The following is a 16,809-nucleotide window of genomic DNA, read 5'->3' as shown; positions in this document are numbered from 1 at the left end:
GATTCATTAAAGCAGTTTCAAATGACCTTCATTGTTCAAAGAGAACTCTTCTTGAGTTATGCACAATGGACGGCTTGAGTCGAAATTGTGTTGGAGCAACAAAGATCAATTACAAATACTATATGCACTTGTCTAAAAATGTCTCGTGACCTCCAAGTATTGGCTGCATTATGTAATTGCTAGTTATAATACATCAGGTACTATATTGTTGAGACACTACTTACACGTTTAAATTGTTGTGTTCATATAGTAAACAAGATTTACAACCAGCTTAGCAGAGTCTAAAGAATTTGCCCAGGGCTTAGCTTCCGATGACCCTGATAAAAGCTGCAAGCCAAAACACATCGGCCTAATAAAGTTGATCGTTATTCTACAAGTTCTGCTGGAGCTTTTTGCCCTCCCAGAGTTCAACTCAAAATCGAGTTCAAATGCACTTTCTCCTTTAATATTGGAATCAACTTCCTGCCCATAGGTGTCTGTGAGCCCTGTTGCCTTCAACCAGGTGCATGCTGGGATATGATTCTGAAAATTGGGTAGAGAAAATGAATGGATGATTGAATGAATTGGCATTCAATCAGTGTTCAGGGTGCAACACAAAATATCAGTCTGAAATGCAATCCTGTTTCAAATATTTGTTAGCTTGCGAAGGCAGCTGGTTCCTGTTATAACCTGATGTGTCCGCCGTCTGAAGAGGAAGCTAAATTAAAAATCAACTCGCAGTCAGGCTTTCATTAAAGGTATCCTGTGACAAATACACAACAGAAAACATTAAAATATGAACTCTGCTTCTTTGAAGCCTTTGTTGTTCTACCCAAACTCTCCATGCGTCTCCAACACACAAACAACCACACTGTTGTCCCCCATAACCCACCCTGCAGGACCCTGGGGCCCAATAAGCAGCCATCTGCAGACAACCTCTTCCACCACGCTCCAGCAAACACAGCCAGGGAGTATATGAACGTGCGTGTGTTCGAGAGAAAGAGAGAGGTGGATGTAGTTCAAGGACAAGAGCACTCCATCAAGCCAGAGTCTTGGGAATATCCACCAGCTTACCCATCCTCCCCCTCTGTGCACCAAGGGGGCACTGGAACCCATCCTGAGTGCCCTCCTTCAAAAAAAAAAAAAAAAAAAAAAAAAAAAAAAAAAAAGAATCACCTACACTGGAGTCTATCTGCTACAACATTCCACTTCTATGCTCTTCAATTCTGATTTTGACCCTCCACTGCTCATTGCAGCCTCAGCGTGGCAGCCCCGGCCTTTCTTCCAGTGGCTCTGGCGTGGATGGGTGGTTGGGGGGGGGGGAGATTTGGGGGCACTGAAGCTGTCCTCTGGTGCTCCTGCAGCCCTGCCTGCTCATCCATCCTGGCCTGCCAGCCCACAGATCGATAGCTCTGCTCTCTTAATCAGGTCTCTGGTGACTGTGGGTGGACAAGTGTGTGTAAGCGTGTGAGTGTGAGCTGGTGTGTGGACAGGAGTTCTATCAGTTTGGGATTAGACTTGTGTCTTTCCAGCCCTCATTTCTCTAGCTTTTCAATACGACTGTTTATCTTAACTTTATTTTACTCCTTCCCTCTTCTTTGGCTTCTACTTCATCTCCAAATCCTTTGCATATCACTTGTTCAAAACTCTTTATGCTGACTTTTTTACAGCTTCATTTCTGTCACAAACCTCTCTTTTATCATCTTTCTCCAGCCAGTTTTTGTTAAGGCTTCACTCTCCTTGACAGTCCTGCTTTGTCTTATCTTTTCTCCTCTCTGTGCCTTTTCTTTCATCTCTTCATGCACTCTCTGCCTGTTCTGGCAGCATGCCAAAGCTCATTCAGAGAGAAGCTCTCATCAAGTTGGACCCGGTGTTACTGCTATCTGTTTTGACTTGTGATGAGGACAGAGGAGGCGAAGTATTGAAGAAAAAGGAAATGAGAAAAGACGAGAGGTGAGAAGAGTGAGAGGGCCAGTCAGATGGACTGTGAGGAATCCAGCTGTGCTGTTGTGCATAGCTAGAGAATAGGCCTTCAGGCTCTAATCACACCTGTGTAGCCACAGCTGCACACACACACACACACACACACAAACACAGCTGCACATACAGAGAGTTTCACAACCCTGTTTATGAGAAAATAGCAAATAAAAAAAAACTCTTGTTAATTTGTCTAGATACATTTTTTAATTTTCAGATAAACATGATCTTTTATTTCAAGTGCATCACTGTATATAAAACGCTGAGGACCTGATATTCACAGTGTTTAATTACTGATCACATTTTTAACTTCATCACTGCTCCTCGTCTACCAAAACATGGTCTCTTATTTGCTCTTGGTGCAATTTAGCATGGTTCTTGGCAATGCTCATATCATTTTTGAATTTCCCTCAGGATCAATAAAGTATCTATCTATATCACTCAACCATCAAAATGATCACGGCAATATCACCATTTTCATCCCCCCCTCAAGAAACACTCTACTAGTGGGTGTACTCGCATTGTTCCAATACTTTCTGGGTTTGAAAGGACCAGTTTTGACGAACCAGGAAGTGACATATAGCTTCAGTTCTTTAACCAGGAGTGTGTCGTCATAGATATCGGAGAAAGCCCCGTCATGGGAAGAAGTGTCGCAGCAGGTCCTTCTTGTTGACCTTGCCCATCTGATTCCTGGGCAACTCTTCGACCAGCAGCAGGCCGGTGGGGATGGTGTAGGGTGCCATGTGCTCTCTGCAATAAACACGGATGTTAATGCACTGAAGAGTGCTTCCTGCATAGAGGAAGATAAACACAGACTCAACACAGACAGTTGTGCACGAGGACACACACAACACTGATCTATGTGCACACATGGATGGGAATGCGCACAAATGTGCACCAACAAAAAAGAAAAACAAAACAGAAAACAATTGCAAAACAAAGGCTAGCCCTGTGGCAGAGTAGTGGAGATAAGGAAAGAAATGTCCTTCATACACGCTGCAGCTCTCCTCTCTAATACCCACAATTCGCCTTCCAGACACAGACAATTCCCTTCATACAAAACAATATAATCACTGTGAGATGAAATAAAAAAAAAAATAATAATAATGAAAGGGAAAAACAGAAGGCTGCGATAATTAAAAGTGCTTTATTTTTTCCGTTTTGGGTGCATGGTTGTTACGTCAAGTCTTGAAGCCTGAAGCATTTCTATTATCTTCTAACCTAGTTTGTTTGTTTGTGTCTGAGAGAGAGTGTGTGTGTGTGTGTGTGTTCCTGTGTGGTTGCGAGTAAGCATAATGACTCATACTGCTGTCATCAAACTCTCCTTTCAGCAGATGTCTCTGTCTCTCCATTTCTCAGAGCCGGTAAGTAAAGTGTGAGCGAGTACATGTGCGTACATACACATCACTGTAATGGAGCTCGCTCGTGTCACCAATTTCTTTAGGGCAGAACGTGTGTGCATGTTTGTGTGTGCGTGAGCATGTGTGTTGGAGGCAGCGCAGGGTGCAGAAGGTCTGATAGAGATTCAGACTGACAGCTGAAGCCAGGGCACTGAAGAGTGAGCATCCATCTACTTGTTTATGTCTCATTTTATCTCCCTCTCTCTCTCCCCTACAACCCGGCCTAAGCAGTAGGCTGTGTGCTGGCACTGCCTGTCTGCTGGCAGCACCCCTGGCTGCAAACACTGTGTGTGAAAGAGTGTATGTATGTGTTTGTGTCTGTGTGAGCAAGCGTGTGTAAACTCAGGTCACAGGCTGCAGTAGTAATCCACCATGCTGGACCAGCAGGCCACAGCAGTAGGATCTGACGCCCCCACACCATATGGAGCCCACAGCCTGACACACACACACACACACGCACACACGCACGCACGCACGCACACACACACACGCGCGCGCACACACGCACACAAACGTGGAAACAGACAGAATACACACACTTGCACTTGCACACGCGTGCGCACACACACACAAGCACACAAACGTGGAAAGAGACAGAACACACACACACACACACACACACACACACGCACAAAAGTGGAAACAGACAGAATACAAAGATGTGAATAAATGATGCTGGTGGGAAACACAAAGATAGTGTGAAAGACAAAAACAGATGGTAGAAAATGTGGACTAATGTGATGTGAGAAAAATACTAATAAAATATAATATTTAATATATTTTTTTGCCAATCCACAGTTTAGGGATGTATGTCATATTTTGGGACAACATTTCAACAGACTGTTCTGATATTTGGAAAAGAGACAGGGGAGACAAAAACCTACTCAACAATAATTCATATTTTTTCCTCCCCTTATCCTCATTAGTGGTCTTTGTCCTCTCTTTCTCTCACATCCCTTCCTATTGATCTGAGGTCCTCAGGTCCCGTCGCCGGGGATATGTGAGTTGAACTGCTGGAAGAGCTGCAGAGTTTGCATTCAAAGCCTTTATTTGTTTTCCACCAAACTGACAAAGAGCTGTGGAAGTTTAGTCCTTGAATCAGCATTATAGAATAAAACCTAGGATGGGTCAGTGGCTGTGGCCTAATTGGTAGAGTAGTTTGACTCAACTGAAAAGTAAAGGGTTCGATCCCCAGCTCCTGCAGCTTCATGTTGGATGCGTAGTTGTGCACGACACTTAACTTCAAGCACCCTCAAAATGCTTCGGTGGTGGTGTGTGAATGTGTGTTAATGGGATTAATTACTTCCGATTGTGTCTTCACAGTGCAACTTCTGCCATCAATGTGGTGCAGAACATTGAACTTTGCAGAACTGGGATATAGAGGATATTTTGTGTTCTTTAAAAAAAATGAATTGATTGATAAATAACTCTGAAGTATATAGTCCAGTCAGACTACTGCAAGGTAAAAAAAAATAAACTGCAGCCTGAAACTTCTCAGTGCAACATTTTGTCCCCCCTGAAGCTTATGAGAAGTGTTATTTTCTTCTGACTACCTGGCACTGACTTCACAGAGAACATGATATGGATAAAAGTCTCAGCACCTTGCCCAGATCTTCAGTTTTGGCAGAGTCATGCCCCGCCCCTTCTTCAGCTGAACCACAGCTGTGACTTTCTGACCCCAAGTGGCATCAGGGGCCCCGATCACAGCAACATCTGCAAGAAAAAAATACAACACGAGACACATTACAAGATAAGAATCTTAATCCAGTGACATTGATTACATGTGTTCAATCGTATATTTAATCACGGGGTGTTTACATGCATTAAGACGTTGCTTTCATCAAATACACCTTTATTTTAGGGGACAGGCAAGAACATCATAAAAACTCCTCCGTCATCTTTTCTGTTGAGCTGTATTGTTGCCATGCATGTTCATAAATTAGAGAATTACATACGGCATTAAGTAAACTGAGGTGTTGACTATTAATGTGAATACTCTCCAGTTCAATCCTTATTTATTCTAGGTTATCGTCCCATTTTACAACCAAACAGCGACAGAGCATCCTCACTCCACTCTGCTCACAGTCTACACCTGTACATATCTCTCACCTCTGATGTCTGGATGAGCGAGCAGGTGACGCTCCACCTCAAGTGCACTGATCTTGTAGCCGCCGCTCTTGATGATGTCAACACTGGTGCGACCCATGATCCAATACACACCATCTTTGTACACCGCTGTGTCTCCTGTGAGACATACCAGCACAGAATAAGAGAGTGTCATGGTCCTTATGAAAGCAGGTGAGAAAAAAAATCATGAATTGAATGACACATGAAATGTTTTAACCCAAAATATTTTTTAGAAATGGGGAACATTTAAGTGAATAGTGATTAACCTGAACCAAAAGTCATAATGTAGAGGGGGTAAAGATGAAAACAAAGTGTTTTTTGTGTGTTGGGGCTGTGCAATGGATGAATGATTGTTTAAGCCCCCCCCCCCCCGTCATCCTCTAGACACACACCCTCCACACATAGGTGTCTGGGGGACAGGTGTGGGGGAGGATGAGTACAGTATGTGGGACGAGGGGCTCAGCTGGTCCGGGGGATGACAAGCAGAGGAAATGGGTCAGTATGGATGAGTGGAGAGAGACGGAGGAGGAGAAAAATGGACAGAGGAGGGAAGGAGCGCAGAGGAGAAAAGACGGAACAGGATGGTGTCCTTTTGGTTGGATTATTACAGGTGGTGTGTCCACAGCTGGGGCCGAGGAGGGAATAGACGCGTGTGTGTGTGTGTGTGTGTTTGTGTGGTTGGATGGTTGAATGAAGGTGGTGGTGTGGGAGGTCAGCAAAGGTCAGAGTTAGGTGCTGCAGTTCATGTTACAGTAGCACACTGGGAGTTTTAAAGCTTAGAGTATTTTTTTTGTCAGTTTTCATCATAATAACCATTTCATCGTTTTCTTTGGACAGGGACAGGCCGTCCACTTCCCATAGGCAAGGGTTTATGCAAAGCTCACTGGCTACATTTCAAATTAGTTGACTTTAGACTTTATCAATCATGTCATTGAAATCTCAGGAAAAGCGTATTCCCAAAAACACTAATAGGTTCTTTTATTTCTTGGGAGGGAAAAGTTTGCACTTGGTAACTTTAGATTTTTTTTTTTTTTTTGCTTTTATAGATACTAAAATAAGTAAAGGTCTACACCTGAAATATGGAACTTAGACGGAAATTAAGTGTCCATGTCTTACCTTGAATATACATGAAGCATATGAGGGGAAGGATTTGATTTTTGGTTTTAAGTCTGTTTTCTCTGCCATCTTCCATCTGTTCTCCACTTCATCATTTAATCTAATTTGTTCTCTAATCTAACCCTGTATCCCTCCATCCATCTTGCATATTGTTTCCAATTTTTCAGTTCCCACTACTCTAGTGTCACCCAAACACACACAACTATGTTTTGTCCTGTTTTTGTCTCTCCACCATCTTCCCATCTTCTTCTTCTTCTTTCCCCTTTTGCCTCCCCGCTTCAGCATCAATAGAGGGCCCATCTGTTCCCATACATCACGCACTTCATTTCAGTTTATTAGCTGGGATAAATCATAAATATTTCATTATACATCACGGGCGGCTGTCGCCTGCACACCGACAATTTATCACCGCTGCCCTCTCTGCCGGCTTGCCACGGCGGCTATAAGCTTTCCAGTCTATTAAACAAGATTGATACAGTGTGTAAATTTAGATATTGGGAATTTCTTCACAGACCACTGCTCCGCACTGATAGGCCAGGGTAAGAGGGGAAAAGGGAGAGGGAGGATGAAGGGAGAGCAGGAGGAGGGAGGGAGGGAGGGAGGAGAGGGAGACGGATGGTTTTTAACACTACTAACAGGGTAGTTACAGATTCCTCGATTCTCGTCCCCTTTTAGAAAAGAGAAAAAAAAGTGTTGGAATAATTAGGTCCCAGCTAACGTTGCTTGCCCATGTTAAGTGAATATAAAAGGGGTCAAGAGCAGTTTACATGTGCATGATAAGCTGTTAGTGTGTCTTGTAAGTGAATGCAAAAGCCGAAACAAATACAATAAACTACACTTGATGTTCAAGTGCAAAGAAAGGAAATGGCATTAATGAAGCAACATGTGCCAAAGGGGCTGAAAAGAAAAACTCAACACAACATACTTGGAGTGAGTTTGAAGTACTTGTACATGACTCTTTAACCTTGTCTCTTTGACGAGAAGGAAATAACGAGGGATAGAACAGTACGTTTGGAGAGCGGCACATGAGGGAATAGCGATTGGAGAACACAGACTGATAAAAGAGGAAAGAAGGGCGGGAGAGAGATTGCTGCAAACTGTGTTACTGGGACGCACACTCACAAGCATGCACACGTACAAATACATACAGTATGTACACTAACAGCACATCAATACACACACACAAACAGACACACACACCACTTCAGACATCAGAGACTCTGCCATTATGTGTTATGGCGTCGGAGGCAGATATGGCCGAATGGCTTTCTTAATTAAAACGATAAGAAGCCTAATTGCACTGGGCTTTCATTTCATTCAGAGGCATTAAAGAAAGTGAAGGCGCACAGTGTGGAAAAAAAAAAGAGAAAGAAATAAAAACAGATCAAGACTTCAACTGGAGAGTGGAGGGCAGAAAACTTCCATAATGTCTTTCAGAAAAACAAGAAAACCACATTAGTTGTCTCTGCGGCAAAGTTCACTCTGTTGTAGCGTAAGTGAAATTCCCTGAAAAATTAACACTCATTTATTTGAAAACATGAATTATCATTTCTGACCAGGAAAAAAAGCCACATTGTGCAGGGAAGTGTGTTATCAATGTAGTTTTTTTTTTTTAATTCAGCTACAGTAAAAAAGCAATTTTTCACAGAGCAGAAACACAAATTGTTTCTGGAGCAATTCCTGCTCCAGTGTGACATTTGAACAGAACTCTTGTTGTGGCCTCTGTTCCTCTTGTTGTATTTTACATTTTTTTCCCCCAAAAAAGAAGAAGAAATATTAAATTAAACAAACTGAAGGGTTTAACATTTCTGATTTGTGAGTTAGCATGTTACCTAACCTCTCACAACACTATCAGCCAAGAAACACACACATCTAAATTACGACAGACAATAAATAAATGTAAAAGACTACAGAATTAGACCTGTAGGTTTGATCCAGCTGTCTGAATCAGCCTGGTGTCTCTTATTCTGTCACACAAACAGCTTGCCTGTGGCGGGGCAGCATCATGGATACTTCACAGTGTTTGTGGCATCCAATTCCTCATTAAATATGACAGAAGAAATGTATTATTTTCAGTGCTTTTTTTCAAAATTGCCAATCTCTGTCTTTATGTGCTGCAGTCCTCTTAATTTGTTTTATTATAGGGGGCCTTGACCTAAAAAAAAAAGTAAGCTACACAACTATTCAAAAGACAGACACAGTCATGTGTAGTCCAGACATGTTTGCTTAGTTTGGAACGAGCGCAAAAGAAAAGGTCAGAGAGTGACATATGACAAAGGCCAACATCACAAAAACACTTCAGCCTTTCTGCCATAGGCATGGCTGCTGGAGGTGTCGCCAAGTAGAGGGGAAACTAAAAACCACAAAAACAGTTTTTGTGGAGGTGACAGAAGTCGTCTATTAGCCTGTCAGAACTTTCCAGCAATATAACAGAATTCTGCAGCTGCTGATACTGACAGAAATACCCGTTATACGAGTGTCTGGAATTGAATGGGATCCGAGTGTGACCTTGATCTAAGTACCATAGTTGTTTTTTGTGCGCGAGTGTGAACAACCCACTCAACCCTGGAGATATGGCTGGCATGTATCCTCCTGTAAAGTGCACTTTGGGAGATAAAATGAAAACATGTCCACTTCCACATTATATTCTCGTCCCGTTTCTGACTTTGTGCACCCTCAAACTCAGAAAGACTACACTTTCAAAAAGAGGGAAACATGTTTTCATCCATGGCTGGAGTTTGTGCTCTAGTAGGTGGGAAGTCTTATTATGTGAGTTTCTACATTTTAGAAATACATATTCCAACATGCACCATGCCCGCATGTCTGTCATTTCTTTTAAATTATTAAAGCAATCCATTTCACAGCTTTAATTGCTTCATAACAAAAGTGGCTGTGCCCTCTGTTTACTCTAAGCCTCTTTTGTCCATTTCGTTTCAGTTTGTGAAAGAAGTTCTAACTTTTTCTTATAAAATACTGTTCTGTGAAATCCTTCTTTAAAACCTCTTTTTTTTTCACAGCCATTAAAAGACTTTCCTATTTCCTGAAGAACAAATGTAGTTTTTGTGAGTCTGAAGTACATTTCTTCGTCAACATGTTGCCGTTTCTCCATGTCATCGTAGAAGTCTAGCGAATTGATTACAAACCAAATACTGTACCAGACAAATAATTGTTGTCTGTTAAATGATTTGGCTTTTTATTACAAAAAAAATTCATTTTCTGACTGCCTTCTCAGTATGGTACAAGTCGTGTTGACGAAGGACTTTGAGCTTCAGTTGGAGTCAGCTTGGGCTCACTGAACTGCCAAAGGGCTTCAGGAAAACTCAGATTTCAACATGAACCTGTATCATTGAATGTTTCACCACTTTAATTTATGCAGGCACATATGTGTTGGAGATGACGAGAGCTCTCTGAATAACTTGCTTCTAATCGGTGCCTCATGAACTATGTACCGTTGAAGGGATATTTTGAGACTCTGAAAGTTTTACAGCCTTCCATGCTTATCTCTTGCATACCTTTATGTACCACTAATGACAGCGGGGCTGATAAGAGTAACAATGTTCATTTTCAAGATAGATATGAAGAAAACAAGGTCACCTCAACTGCTTTTAAAGGGCAGCATAAAACGAGGCAGGAAATAAAGTAAAATGACAGTCATTTGTTTGTACTTAAAAGACAAATTCAAAAACATTTTAACATGACATACACAGTTTCAGTTCAGTTAGTTCTTTTAGACCTGCTACTGCTTATTCTGTCTTTACAATCTGAACCACTTTACCACTTCACCAGAAGGTATTGAGATAAGTGCCTCAAAGCTAGACTTGAACCCCTCTGTAAACCATCTCTGCAGACACCACCAAGTCATGAAACAAACTTTTTTAATCATTTCAAGAACAACCTGTCATTGAGAAAAACTCAGACATCTTTTTTTTGCCCTTCAGGAAACTTGACATTTAGAGACACAATTTGACAGATACGTCGAGTTTGTACATGTCTCTGCACTAGAATCATCGAAGTGCTTAAAGTGAAGCCAGCGAATTGCCTCTCTCCTGCAAGAATGCACGAGTGGAGTCACAGTCTTTCACCAGTGCAGGTTAAAGCTGAGTGCCCTCCATCACTGAGGAGAGGAGAGTCTTATCTGCACAGGGCCGAGAGGTCTGAGTGTGAGTCATGCCTCTTCCCACTGTGACTGTAAACACTTAGCATATATGAATATTAATGCTCCACATTAAAGCCCCGATGACTAGATGGAGGAGTTAATGAGGATAAATAACAGACAGCCAAGCAGTGAAATCTCAGCTCTGACATTATTTATCATCCTTAACTTTTGTCACAGCTCCTTTTTTAGCAATTAATATCGTACAAGAAAGCACTTTGCACTTGGATGACTGATCTAATTTGTTTAATATAAAGCAATTAAAGTAGCTTGAATTGCTTTATGTTAATGTTGCTGATTATATTCCTTGCCGAGTTGCCTCTCAAGTAGCAGATAACAAGCTGAACTTGAGGATTGATGTCTGTCTCAGATCTGCCATGTTCATCAAGCAAGCCGCTTAACGGCAGTTTACATGCTCCCCCCTCTCTGCACTGAATCACACAAACCCGATAGGCTGATCGACAAAGCGACTTCGGAAAAAAAACAACGGTAGAACAAAGCAGATTTCATAGTTCAGATTTCTTTTTGATTTTTTTGTGCTTTGTTTCTTGTAGCTTCCTTTTAAAAAACAAAAAAAAACAAAACAGAAAACGCAAATAAAAAAGGGAGGGAAAAAGCACGGTAAACAAAAGTGAAAATGCTGATTTTCCCCCCACAGATTTCTTTTTGCCGTGCGTTATGTGCAGGATATAAAAAGTCACAGAAAGGTGATTCAACAGCTTGAGATTCCTCCTGGAGTTTTGTGCCTCACATGTTTTACTTCATTTACCTGTGACTGGTGTTAGTAAAACGAGGACCACCGCTTGTTGACAACTCCCACAGGGAGCTCTGACATTGGAGTCAGGAGGACACAACGGGACTGAGGGTAAAATCTGACAATGGGAATGCAGAGAGGGAAGGGATGGAGGCAGGGAGGACGAGAGCACAGCTGGGAGCTAAAAGAGCATTGTACAAATGACGAGTGATGGCTCTGCAGGATATGAGCCACATTCTGTCTGTCTGCCTGTGTAGGATTCACCCTGAAGACCTGACGCTCACCTTTACTGCTGGGGTCACATCTCTCACAGTCACACAATTACAGACTCACGGAGAAGCATGCATGCTTTAACATAAGATGCAGCTATACAATTTATGCGTTTTAACATTTGTAAAAGTAAACTTCATCGGACTTATGTCTGTAAAAGGCTAAAATACCTAAAGTTTCCATAATGTTGTTTGTTTGGGAGCCTGACAGGGGCATTATGAGATTATTCTGAAAATAATGGTGCAAAACCTTTTTTTTTGCCAGTCTGTATTGACTTTGCTCATGCCGTAAGATGTTGTTGGAATGAGCCTTTTCTTTCAAGTTCTATAAATAAATAATTTAACTTAGGATAAGACAGGGTTAATAGTCAGACCCCAAACACAATTTCCTCTACACTGCCTGCTAAAAACCAAGCCTTCATTATTTATCACTCAAATGCAAAATTTGAGAAATGGCTAATGCCCGAGCTTCCCTCTCGTCCCACAAGTCCTTATTAATTTATGTGTTCATACATTTATTTATGGTTTATTTCAGAACATCTTAATCCATTCTGGGACTCTGGGGCTCTCTTTGTTGACACTGACTCTAAACCCAAATCTACTGCACCACTTTAAGTTTCTCTCTTTCTCTTCTCTCCACTCCGTTTCCCCTGACTTTTTGTATTTACATGTGTACATCGAATCCAACAACAAAAGTGCTGTCAGCATGAGCTGTACTTAAACTGTTGCCGTGGACAGCAGGCAGACTGCACAGCAGAAGGAGCACAATAAAGAGGGGTTAAAAAAAAAAAAGGAGAGAGAGGGGATCAATGTGCACAGAGATGTTTGTGAAGATGAGAGGAAAGAAAGAGGGAGCCCTCTGGAGAAGGTGACAGCTTCCCTATAGAGCTGCCAGTCATGCTACACAGCACCAGCTCACACACAAGAAGACACCTCAACGTATTGATCTGAACTCTCACACTTCTTACCCTCCACTTTTTGTACAGCTTCCCCTTCCTATACACTTGTCTTGCTCCAATATCTGCTTTATTTTATTCTCAGACTTCATCTTCCACACGGTGCAAACTAAAACTTGTAAGGACATTTTCAAGCACTGTGGATTTTTAACCTTTTTTTTATTTATTTCAAATCACTACACTTCTGATGACTGATGTAACTACTGTAAATCAAGCTTCAAAGCAGTAGCCAGATCTGCTTCATTTAGACATTCACATGTATTTTTCCAACCATAGGAACATTGTCATCCACCTGCGAGGATGAATATTTTAAACAACTTGGGTGGAAAGTTGATGCATTCATTTCAAATAAAATGTAAAAAAAAAAAAAAAAAACGTGTAAAAAAAGACTAAAATATAAATATAAAAAACATAAATGACGTACATTTTGGCAGTTCCGGATGGGCTCTCTTTTAAATTCATGGTGCATTCATACGTCTTCCCTTCATGCAGTGGTTCAGTGCTTCCTGACTGAAAACCAGTAAATGTTGAAGTGATGCACCAAGCTTTTTTTCTGCAAATAACAGAGTTGATGGGGACCTACATTCTTTTCTTTTTTTTTATATATATATATATGAATATGTAGAAGCTCATTATAGAGTAATGGAGGAGAAATAATTTAGGATGTTAGCCTTGAAATGACCCGATGAGGTCAAGTATGTGAATGCCTGTATTGTTGTTGATAGTACGAATTTCTGTGAATACGTTCAGTTTAGTTACATCTTGTAGAGATGATTTTGCTGTTAGCAGACTACGATTTATTCTGAGAAGATATGACTATATTTGAAGAGAAACACATTATATGAGGTATCACAAAAGTATAATGTATTGCCTCAGTTGACAGTAGAATGATGAAGTGTTCTTCAAATAGAGGTTTGACATTTAAAGAGTAAAAGGTAATGTGATTCTTCATACCATGTATAGAAATATCTAAAGTGGGAAGGAATTTGTGACATCTGTTGTGCTGTATATAATGGCTCCACACTGACCATTAAATTGTCTATCTTTCAGCCTGCACAGAGTCTCAGTGTTGTCTGTTAGATCAGAACCACGGCCGTGATATGCTGCGTTAATATTATCCAGTCTGTTGATAGATTCAGCTATAGGGACATTTATATTATTCAACCCATCAGTTGTGTATGGATTTTTTTTTTGTTTTTGTTAAAAGTATTTGTAAAATGAAAAAAACAAAAGAAGTATATCTTAGTCCGATCCTTGAAAAGCTGTCTTGTGCTGAACATGGTTCATTTTTCCTCCCTGACCTGAAGGTCAAATCCTGTAGGCTGGAGAAAAGGTGAGATGCAGAAAGCTCTGTGAGGTGACAAGGGATCAGCCGAGAGTTAACAAGTCAGAGAGGGAGTGAAGATGACGCACAGTGATGGAGAGAAAGGTGGAGTGTGAAACAGGCAGCAGGTGTGAGGGTAAAAAGGGTAACAGTGTGCGAGGGGAGGTGGACGTTAAGAGTGGGTTAAGTGCAAGAAGTCTCCTTCTAACACTCCACCAACCCCCACCACCTGATATTCACACTGAGAGAGTTAGTATAGTCATGGCATGAGTCTGTGCGGATAGTTTGACAATGCCAATACTAAAACTTTGATATTGAGAGATTCTGTTTTTCAGTCACTACCCATGAACCTCAGCGGCTGTTTCTATAAAGACAAAGCCCGTAGATAAGTTGAGTTTGTTTAAAAAAGGAAAAATAAGCAAGAAAAGCAGCTTCAGTGAAGAGCACAAAAATGTGCTTTCAAACATGCCTATAGGTCCCTAATGAAAAAGTTGGATCTTACTAATCACGTATAAATGAAAGTGTTTTTTTAAAGCTATTTATGTTTTACTATTGACACAATAACATGCTGGACACCCAACCAGATGTAAGAATGCCTCACTTTGGTGGGCAGATTCTCAAAACATGTAATCTTACTAAGCAGACGCTCAAGCTGAGGGTGTCAGTGTCTGATTTAAAGTGATTTCAAAGACTGCAATTAGTTCACTTATTTAGCATTGCTCAGTGCAGCAAGATTTATGGTCTTTGTCTTTCCATACGTTCTATTTCCACGTCAACGCATTTCCCCCTCATTAGCTTCAAACTGGACCATTCTGAGAGTTGTTTTATTTAAGTAGCGGCTCATGTAGCCTCGAGCACAGATGAGAGGGTCGCATTAGAGTTCTGTTAGCTCTCACACTCTGCAATATAGATTTTTATTCTTTGAATTATTTCTAACTTAAAGTCTTCAGATGTCACATCAGATTTCTTGCACCTCCTCAGGAATAATAACTTTTTCATTGACCTCGTTGTGACGCTGACCTGTAAACAGACCTTAATGGGTTACCTTCAACTTTTTAATCAACTATACATGTCACTGCACATCCTGCATGAGTATGTGAAAAATAAAGAATCTTGAATCTTGAGGTAAGTTCTCAAAAATGTTCTCATTATTTGAACTGATGACTCAACCATGAGAGTTGAACTTTCAGAGCTTTTTAGCAGCCACCTCAAAATATGTAAGTAAAAAAATAAAGAGAACCTTTATGTCTGAAACCTGTGATGCCCCAAATAGTCGACTTGCTTCACATACCTAAATATAAATTGTGTGTGTGTTTGTGTGTGTGTGTGTGTTTAAGTTGGCATTAGGGAACACAGGCAGGTGGGTGAGTAGGGAAAGTGTTTGAAAGCTTCCTATAGAGTAGTCCACTGGGTGTGAGTGTATTTATGTGTGTGTGTGTGTGTGTGTGTGTGTGTGTGTGGCTTGAGGGAGCTGTCTGTGGGGAGCTGATTGCACGGGCTCTCATTATGTGGCCGGTGGCTGTAATGGAGTGTGACAGCAGCGTGCTGTGCTCTGGATCTCTGTCCTTCCAGCCTGCAAAGCCAATTAAACACACTCTGCCCTGGTCTCCCACTGCTTCACCCTGCCTTGCTCTCCATCACTAGCGCCTTCCTTGCATCCTTTTTTTTTTTTTTTTTTTTTTTTTTACCCCTCTTCCACCTTCACCACCATCATAACAAGCTCTACACTTCTCCCTCATCTGCCCCCACACTCTCCAGGTCCTTACACGCACCTTTGTGGCGGACTCTTTTAACCCTTCTTACGCCACATTTCCAAGCTTGAAGCCTTCAAGTTTTCTTTGCTTCTGGTCCTTATCTCCGTTGTCTACATGAAAATTAAAAAGTCCCTACAACATCTGCCCCCAATCCTAACTCCCTGAACACCCCCCCCCCCACACACACACACACCTCTCGCCCCGAAGTCAACCCTGGCTCCCTGTGCGATGCAGTAAAGCATAAATCCTTTGGGAGGTGGTAGAAAGAAAAGTGCTGGGCTGCAGGGAGCAAGAGAGAGTCTGATGACAGCTTCCCTGTGTGCTCCCCCCGCCCCCCACCCCACACACACACACACACACACACACACACACACACACACACACATAATACACACTAAAGAAGGAGGGTGAGAGAGAAAGGAAGATGAGCGAGGGAGCAATACTTGGTTTCTCAAGACCCAGAGCAGTCACAACCACTTAAGAGGAAAAATGCCCTGCAGCACCAAAAACACACATAGTCCATTTATCACTCCCTCATCGTCGCCCAAAATGTGCACACATACTAACCATACCGGTACTGGTGTGTGTGGGTGCTTCCTTGACTGAACTCCTGGTTTTTCAAGTGTTTAAAAATCGAGCTGTAAAAGCGCATTTTGCAGCTGAGAGACATAAAAAAAAAACCTTCTGACATGTTTCCTGTTCCTGTGACTCCTTCTGACAGTGCGACCTGTGTAGATGCAATCAGAGGCAGACTTGACTCCCTCCAGGGAGAGGCGTGTGAATGTGTGGCTGCATGTGCGGTGACGGTGCGTGAGTTAAGTGAAAAAGGGGGAAGGGGGAGAGGAGGGGTCGGCACCTGTTTTGAACCAGCCGTCAGCGGTGAAAGACTCTCTGGTCGCGTCAGGTTTGTTCCAGTACTCCTTAAAAACTGACGGACCTCGGACCAGGAGCTCCCCTTCTTTGCCCTCCAGACCTGGACGTACCTGCAATTAATTCAATG

The 16,809-nt window shown here is 41.8% G+C and overlaps 1 protein-coding gene across 3 annotated transcripts in view; it reads right to left on the bottom strand.

The window, feature by feature from the left end:
• Positions 1-2,129: 2,129 nt before the first annotated feature.
• Positions 2,130-16,809, bottom strand: part of acsf3 (acyl-CoA synthetase family member 3) — a 30,417-nt gene continuing 15,737 nt past the window's right edge. For all 3 annotated transcript variants that reach the window (XM_079339157.1, XM_079339158.1, XM_079339159.1), the window contains exons 7-10: positions 16,666-16,792; positions 5,466-5,600; positions 4,958-5,069; positions 2,130-2,706 (exon numbers count right to left, since the gene is read on the bottom strand). In XM_079339157.1, coding sequence (XP_079195283.1) covers positions 2,592-2,706; positions 4,958-5,069; positions 5,466-5,600; positions 16,666-16,792 — 489 coding nt within the window. In that variant the 3' untranslated portion in view covers positions 2,130-2,591. The remainder of the gene's footprint in view (positions 2,707-4,957; positions 5,070-5,465; positions 5,601-16,665; positions 16,793-16,809) is intronic.

Source organism: Symphodus melops (assembly GCF_947650265.1).
Source record: "Symphodus melops genome assembly, chromosome: 3".
NCBI classification, from domain to species: Eukaryota; Metazoa; Chordata; class Actinopteri; order Labriformes; family Labridae; genus Symphodus; species Symphodus melops.
This window is presented reverse-complemented; position numbering and strand designations above follow the sequence as displayed.